The sequence below is a fragment of the Thamnophis sirtalis genome, unplaced genomic scaffold (genome assembly GCF_051295495.1).
Source record: "Thamnophis sirtalis isolate CommonGarterSnake01/CBP01778 unplaced genomic scaffold, rThaSir2_p1.2 scaffold_2, whole genome shotgun sequence".
In the NCBI taxonomy this organism is placed as follows: Eukaryota; Metazoa; Chordata; class Lepidosauria; order Squamata; family Natricidae; genus Thamnophis; species Thamnophis sirtalis.
Genome location: NW_028261382.1, coordinates 52,036,176 through 52,043,675, shown reverse-complemented (window position 1 = coordinate 52,043,675; position 7,500 = coordinate 52,036,176). Strand labels below are relative to the sequence as shown.

The 7,500-nt window shown below is 46.7% G+C and overlaps 1 protein-coding gene across 1 annotated transcript in view; it reads right to left on the bottom strand.

Moving 5' to 3' along the window:
- Positions 1-7,437, bottom strand: part of CAMKK2 (calcium/calmodulin dependent protein kinase kinase 2) — a gene marked incomplete at its 5' end in the record, with an annotated part of 15,380 nt that extends 7,943 nt beyond the window's left edge. The window contains 9 exon segments of the mRNA XM_087705509.1: positions 846-929; positions 931-1,046; positions 2,386-2,475; positions 3,235-3,255; positions 4,776-4,812; positions 5,643-5,776; positions 6,116-6,167; positions 6,496-6,549; positions 7,390-7,437. Of these exon segments, the coding sequence (XP_087561635.1) occupies positions 846-929; positions 931-1,046; positions 2,386-2,475; positions 3,235-3,255; positions 4,776-4,812; positions 5,643-5,776; positions 6,116-6,167; positions 6,496-6,549; positions 7,390-7,437 (636 nt within the window).
- Between the last annotated feature and the right edge of the window lie 63 nt (positions 7,438-7,500).

Sequence of the window (7,500 nt, the reverse complement as noted above, 5' to 3'; positions counted from 1 at the left end):
GCAAAAGGAAGGGAGGAAGGAAGGGAAGGGTGGAGGAAGGAGAGAGCGAAGAAGGAAGGAGAAAGGAAGGAGGGAGGGAGAGAGGTAGGAGGAAAGGAGGAAGGAGGGATGGAGGAAGGAAGTAAGGGGGAGGCAGGAGGAGGTGGGAGGGAGGGAGGAAGAAGGGAGGGAGGGAGAGGTAGGAAGGAAGGAGAGAGGGGAGGAGAGAGGGAGGAAAGAAGAAGAAGGAGGGAGGAAGGAGTGGGAAAGAGACAGAGTAGGAGAAGGCGGGAAAGGAGAAGAGAACATTAGCTTTTCAAAAATACTTTCTCCTTGCATTATTATCACTGATGCTATTACGAACTAGAAGAAAAAATCTAGATTCTAGATGGTATTTGGCCTCGCTTTCCAAGGGCTGGCGTAAATGATTATTATATTGACACATCAAACCAGTTCTACAGGGGAAATAGATCTGCCATGAGATCTAATGATCTGCCTATTGACCTAACGGGCGGATCCTAAGATCACACAGCTTCGCAATTAGGGCATGGACACAAATCCCCAGCCACCAACTAACAATTGTTGGTTTGCACAACTAACAATAACCACCGACTACGTTCACCTATTGTGCTATTTTAAGGTGTGTTTTAACCAAACTTTAACTAAGCCACGATTGTCAGGATTTGAACAACACCCTCGGCCAAAAACCCCAGATGAAGCTGGTTTGTTTTTAAGCCGGGTTCGCAGGCGGTGTCAGCTTGGATTAGGAGTCAGTTCTGAAAAACTTTTCAATCCCTACCCGAGGCTAGAAAAACACAATAACTCGGGAAGACACTGTGCCTGTTTTTTTCATCCCCTCCAATTACCTTTCCTGAAAATATTTTCCTGGTTTCAGAGAGGGTCTCTGGGGCCATAAACGCTGGCGTGCCCACCGTGTTGGTTAAGAGGGCGTTCCGATCCTTTGAACTCGTTACTCACGCCAAAATCGGCAATTTTGATGTGACCGTCCTCTCCCACCAGGAGGTTGGAAGGTTTAATATCCCGATGGATAATTTTTTGGTAGTGTACTGTGGAGAAACATTAAATAAATGTGAGGCATTCACTTTTTCAAAAAGAAACTATAAAAAGCCTCAAAACAGGCTGAAAAAACCCTCAAAAATGGGCTAAAAAATCCTCAAAAACGGACTGAAAAAGCCTAAAAAATGGGCCGATAAAAGCCTTGAAAATGGGCCAAGAAAAACCTTGAAAATGGGCTGAAAAGAGCCTCAAAAATGGGCTGAAAAAAGCTTCACAAATGGGCTAAAAACTCCCTCAAAAACGGGCTGAAAAAAGCTTCAAAAAGGGGCTAAAAACCCTCAAAAACGGGCTGAAAAAGCCTCAAAAAGGGGCTAAAAACCCCTCAAAAATGGGCTGAAAAAAGCCTCAAAAATGGGGCCGATAAAAGCCTTGAAAATGGGCCAAGAAAAACCTTGAAAATGGGCTGAAAAAAGCCTCAAAATGGGCTGACAAAAGCTTCAAAAATGGGCTAAAAACTCCCTCACAAATGGGCTGAAAAAAGCCTCAAAAAGGAGCTAAAAACCCCTCAAAAACGGCTGAAAAAAGCCTCAAAAATGGGCTGAAAAAAGCCTCAAAAATGGGCTGAAAAAATCTCAAAAACGGGCTGAAAAAAGCTTCAAAAATGGGCTAAAACTCCCTCACAAATGGACTGAAAAAAGCCTCAAAAATGAGCTAAAAACCCCTCAAAAACGGGCTGAAAAAAGCCTCAAAATGGGTCGATAAAAGCCTTGAAAATGGGCCAAGGAAAACCTTGAAAATGGGCTGAAAAAATCTGAAAAACAGGCTGAAAAAAGCCTCAAAAACGGGCTGAAAAACCTTCTCACAAATGGGCTGAAAAAAGCCTCAAAAATAGGTTGATAAAAGCCTTGAAATGGGTCAACAAAAGCCTTGAAAATGGGCCAAAAAAGCCTTAAAAATTGGCCAAGAAAAGCCTAAAAGATGAGCCAAAAAAGCCTCGAAAATGGGCCAAGAAAAACCTTGAAAATGGGCTGAAAAAGCCTCAAAAATGGGCTGAAAAAAAGCATCAAAAACAAGCTGAAAAAAAGTTTTAAAAATGCCCCAAAAATCCTCAAAAACGGGCTGAAAAAATCCTCAAAAACAGGCTGAAAAAAGTCCTGAAAAAAGCCAAAAACAGGGCGGTCAGAGGTCAAAAAATGGCTGGCAGGTGAGTGGGGCGTCACCAATATCCGGTCTATAAGATGCAGACATTTTCTGCCCCTTTCGGGAGACCAAAAGGTGCATCTGATATTCTGACAAATACGGCAACCTAATCTTTTCTTACAAGGCTCCCACGCTCCCACTCCCAGGCGCCTGGTGTTGAGCTTTGCGTCCTTATTCTCACACACTCACAATATTCAATGCCTTTGATCAGGTCTTGGAAATAGAATCTTGCCTGGTCTTCAGTCAGGGGTTTCAGATTGGGAACTTCCATCACTGGCCTGGAAAAGGAAAAATAAAAAGTTAGAACCAAGGGACCAATTGGGATGGAAGAGAAGCAGACAATAAGAGAGAGAGCACAACTATTCTCCAAGGCACCTTCAGGCAGAACAAGAAGCAATGGGGGAAACTAATCAAGGAGAGAAGCAACTTAGAACTGAGGAGGAATTTCCTGACAGTGAGAACAATAAATCAGTGGAACAACTTGCCTCCAGAAGTTGTGAATGCCCCAACACTGGAAGTTTTTAAGAAGATGCTGGATAGCCATTTGTCTGAAGTGGTGTAGGGATTCCTGCTCAAGCAGGGGGTTGGACTAGAACAGTGTTTCCCAACCTTGGTGACTTTAAGTCCTGTGGACTTCAACTCCCAGAATTCCCCATAGCTGGCTGGGGAATTCTGGGAGTTGAAGTCCACAGGACTTAAAGTCACCAAGGTTGGGAAACACTGGACTAGAAGACCTCCAAGGTCCCTTCCAACTCTGTTATTCTATTCTATGCTATGCTATCCAATTTCTATTCTATTCTTCCGTTTTGTTCTTTTCTATTCTATTCCTATTCTATTCTTCTCCTATTCAAAGCTATGCTATCCTATTTCTATTCCATTCTGTTCTTCTCCTATTCTATTTCTATTCTATTCTACCTCCTTCTTTCCATATTCTATTCTATTCTCTCTGCTTTTGGGCCTATTCTAATTTCTCCCCTTATTCTGTGATGCAACATGTACACTATTAGTTTAAAACAACGAAAACAATAACCATCTTACCCTTTTTCACAAGCTCAAACACTGAAATGCAAAAAAGAAAAAAGAGAGAGGCCATTAATTACAAAGAGGAACATTTACGTAAGAAAAACAATCTCAAATAGTTGAACCCTTGGCAGGGTTCCTGTGATCTATTCAACCCCTCCTTAATCTACTTAAAAGTCGTGACAACTTGATCGGCAAGTCAATCATAGGTGGCGGGATGGACTGTTCCCTTCCCAACAAAGGCTAATTTTCTAGCCAAAGAGCCAGCGCTGTCCGAAGACGCCTCCGTGGTCGTGTGGCCGGCATGACTTAAACGCCGAAGGCGCACGGAACGCTGTTCCCTTCCCGCCAAAGGTGGCTCCTATTTTTCTACTTGCATTTTGTAACGTGCTTTCGAACTGCTAGGTTGGCAGAAGCTGGGACAAGTCACGGGAGCTCACGCCGTTACGCGGCACTCGGGATTCGAACCGCCGAACTGAGGACCTTTGTGATCAACCAGCTCAGCGTCTTCGCCACTGAGCCACCGCGTCCCGTTTACGAAGGGAGTCCATGAAGGGGCTCAAATCCCTCCTGATCTCTAATAGAGGAGCTGGCTGGCTGGCTGAGCCGAGAATTGTGTTGGGCTCCAAAATCAAATTTCATTAGGAAAACACGCAACACGCAACCAACACCAGATGGCACGGGGGGGGGGGGATGAAACACGGAAGGGCCGTTCGCCACTTATTTTTGTCTCGCTTCCATCTGGAACCGGGGCTCCGGTGGAGGAAGCGTGTTGGAGGCGCCCGCGCTGCAGAGAATGCAGCTCTTCTTTTATTCAGGCAGAATTCTCGGCCGGCTTGGAGAGAGGAAGGCGGCGCGACAAGCAGCCTGTCCTTTTCAGACCAAGATTAATCTAACAATCTGGGTTTAATTTGTAGACCCTCAAAGCAGGAATTCCAGACGAGTCTTAAGTTTTTTCCTCCTCCAGATCCAGCACGATATTTAGAGCAGGGGGTCTCCAACCTTGGAAACTTTAAGGCTTGAGGACTTCAACTCCCAGAATTCCTCAGCCAGGTCTCCAACCTTGGAAACTTTAAGGCTTGAGGACTTCAACTCCCAGAATTCCTCAGCAGGTCTCCAACCTTGGTAACTCTAAGGCTTGCGGACTTCAACTCCCAGAATTCCTCAGGTCTCTAACCTTGGTAACTCTAAGGCTTGTGGACTTCAACTCCCAGAATTCCTCAGCCAGCAACGATTTCGTTTCCCAGATTTCATACCTGGCTGGGGAATTCTGGGAGCTGAAGTCCACAAGTCTTAAAGTTTCCCAAGGTTGGAGACCCCCGATTTAGAGCGGTGTTTCTCAAAGTTAGCTACTGGAAGGCGAGCTTCGTCTCCCGGGAGGACTTCATCTCCCAGAATTCCTCAGCCAGCTATGAATTCCGGGAAACGAAGTCCGCCTGTCTTTAAGTGCCCGAGCTTGGAAACTCTCTAACAAGAAATGCAAAAAAATTTGGGACCGGAGAAACCCTATTTCCTCCCTTTTCAGGACATCAAAAGAAAGAGAGATGAGGATGGCTCACCCATGTATAAGTGATCTTCGGTTGGGTCATCCAGTACCTGCCAACAAGGAGAAGGACAAAATGGGACACTGTATCTTAGCTGTACTCAGTGGCCAGCAGAGGTGGCAGCAGATTCAGACAGTGGGGAGGGTTGGGGAGGAACCTGGGCCAGTCCCGGAGTCTGGGGAAGGCTCTGAGGAGGGCTCTGTGTCGGAGGCAGAGAGGGGGCCAGGGCTGTCCGACAGTTATCAGCTGCCTTTGGAGTCAGACATCAGTGAGGCAGAAGAACAGCTGGAGCCTGTTCCCAGAGTGCGCATGCAGAAACGAAGGGAACAACTAAAGAACAGGGGTCGAGTCGGGAGCAAGGCCACAGGTGGACCATGAATGGCCCCACCCAGAGGGAATAAAAGAGGAGCGACAGGGGAGTGGAGTTTGCAGGAGACCATTAGTTCACTTCAAGACGGTTCCTGACTCTCCAAGTCCCCTGGCCAAGTTCTGCAGATCTCGGCCTGGCAGCTCTCCAAGCCAGATAAGGTCTGTGACCATAAATCCTCCTTTGAAAGACTTTGCTGGAGGTGAATGAGCAGAATTCACAGTCAGTTAATAAAAGGGTTTTTTTTTTGGCAAGGAGTTGCTTCGTGGTTTGGGGAAGCCAAAGTCAGAACATTCACGTCATGAAATTTCCCCTAGTAAACCTAGATTTGAATGTTGGAAACAGGAACTTATCACTAACGTCCGGTGGCTGTAGGGGGTCCATAACGGGAACCCATCTGCTCACACATTCTCCTGTGAAATGCCACTAGACTGGTACACAATATGCCAATGCTATCGGCAAGTTCTGGAAACCTCCCACCCCACCCCTTGCCGCCAGTTCGAGGTCAGCCTCACCTCCACCAGCTTCACGATGTTTGGGTGGTCCAGCTTCTTCAAGATGGCGATCTCTTGGTAGACCTGCTCAATGGGTCCTCTGGGTTGGCAGAATCCTTCCAGGGGGAGCTTGGTACCCCGAGGAGGAGGGCGGCCTAAGGGAGGAGATACGGAGGCAATAAGAAGAGGGGGGTACGGATAATTCGTTTGGTCGTTAGATTCGTTTCAGGAGTGTGAAGATCTGTCCGTGAATCTCAGAGACTCTGTGCCCAGAGTCTTTCCTTGCACAGAACCTCGTTGGGAAAATATTGACATGGCAGCTTTCCAAGCTAGATAAGGTCTGTGGTGATAAATACTCCTTTGAAAGACTGTTTGCCAGGCCTTTGCTGGATGTGAACGGGAGGAATTCACATTCGTTTCATAAAAGGGTTTTTTGTCGGGACCAGGGATCGGCCTCCTGCTTTTTGGGGAAACATAACAACCCCCCAACGTACGTGGGAAGCCTGCTTGTCTCATCAGCTTCTTCTTCGAAAGCACCTTCATTGCCTGCAGGAGACAAGGAGATTGTGTTGAGTTGCCGGTTGAACGAAACAACTCGTAACGCAACCCCAAAATGAATTGGGCGTTGCTCCGAAACGGTTTCACGATGAGTTTTCTGCACCCCTTGTTCTTTCTAGCCTGTTCTAGATCTGCATTGCAAATTATTCCGGGAATAAAACCCGATAGATAGATTGAATGAATTAAGTTTCCGGTCCTGTGCAAAACTTACGAATTCCCCCTGGTCGAAACTCATCGGCCAATTCCACCCTCGTTCAAAAACTTTATTTTAGGTTAAACTGAGGCAATCTGTGCCGGCTGATGAGTGCTTACTCACATAGTAAGTGTTGTCATCTTCATTGTACGCCAGCTTCACAACACCGTAGGAGCCCTGTGAGACACACACACACACACACGGCAGGTGAAGAAAACAGGAGGGAAACAACAGTGTTGCTGAAATGATTGACAAGTTCTTTTTGGATAAAGGTAAAAGCTTCCCTTTGCACATATGTGCTAATCGTTCCCGACTCTAGGGGGCGGTGCTCATCTCTGTTTCAAACCCAAAGAGCCAGCGCTGTCCGAAGACGTCTCCGTGGTCATGTGGCCGGCATGACTCAACGCCGAAAGTGCATGGAACGCTTTTCCCTTCCCACCAAAGGTGGTTCCTATTTTCCTACTTGCATTTTTTACCTGCTTTCGAACGGCTAGGTTGGCAGAAGCTGGGACAAGTCATGGGAGCTCACTCCGTTATGTGGCGCTGGGGATTCGAACTGTTCCCTTCCCACCAAAGGTGGTTCCTATTTTTCTACTTGCATTTTTTACGTGCTTTCGAACGGCTAGGTTGGCAGAAGCTGGGACGAGTCACGGGAGCTCACTCCGTTACGCGGCGCTGGGGATTCGAACTGTTCCCTTCCCACCAAAGGTGGTTCCTATTTTTCTACTTGCATTTTTTACTTGCTTTCGGACTGCTAGGTTGGCAGAAGCTGGGACGAGTCATGGGAGCTCACTCCGTTACGCGGCGCTGGGGATTCGAACTGCTGAACTGCCGACCTTTCTGATCGACAAGCTCAGCGTCTTAGCCCCTGAGCTACCGCGTCCCTTAAGTTCTTTTTGTTAGTATATTTATTTACAGAGGGAGAAAGCCAGGCGGTTTCCATCCCAAATATTCAACAATTATGCAAGGATGTATATGTGTGTGTTTTTGTGTGTGTGTGTGTGTGTGTGTGTTTACCTTTCCAATTTCATCCTTCAGAGTGTATTGATTGAGCTGGACACAATCCTGCGGAAGATAAAAATCAGGTGCAGATTGAATGACGGAGAAGTCGATAACAAAACAACCAGC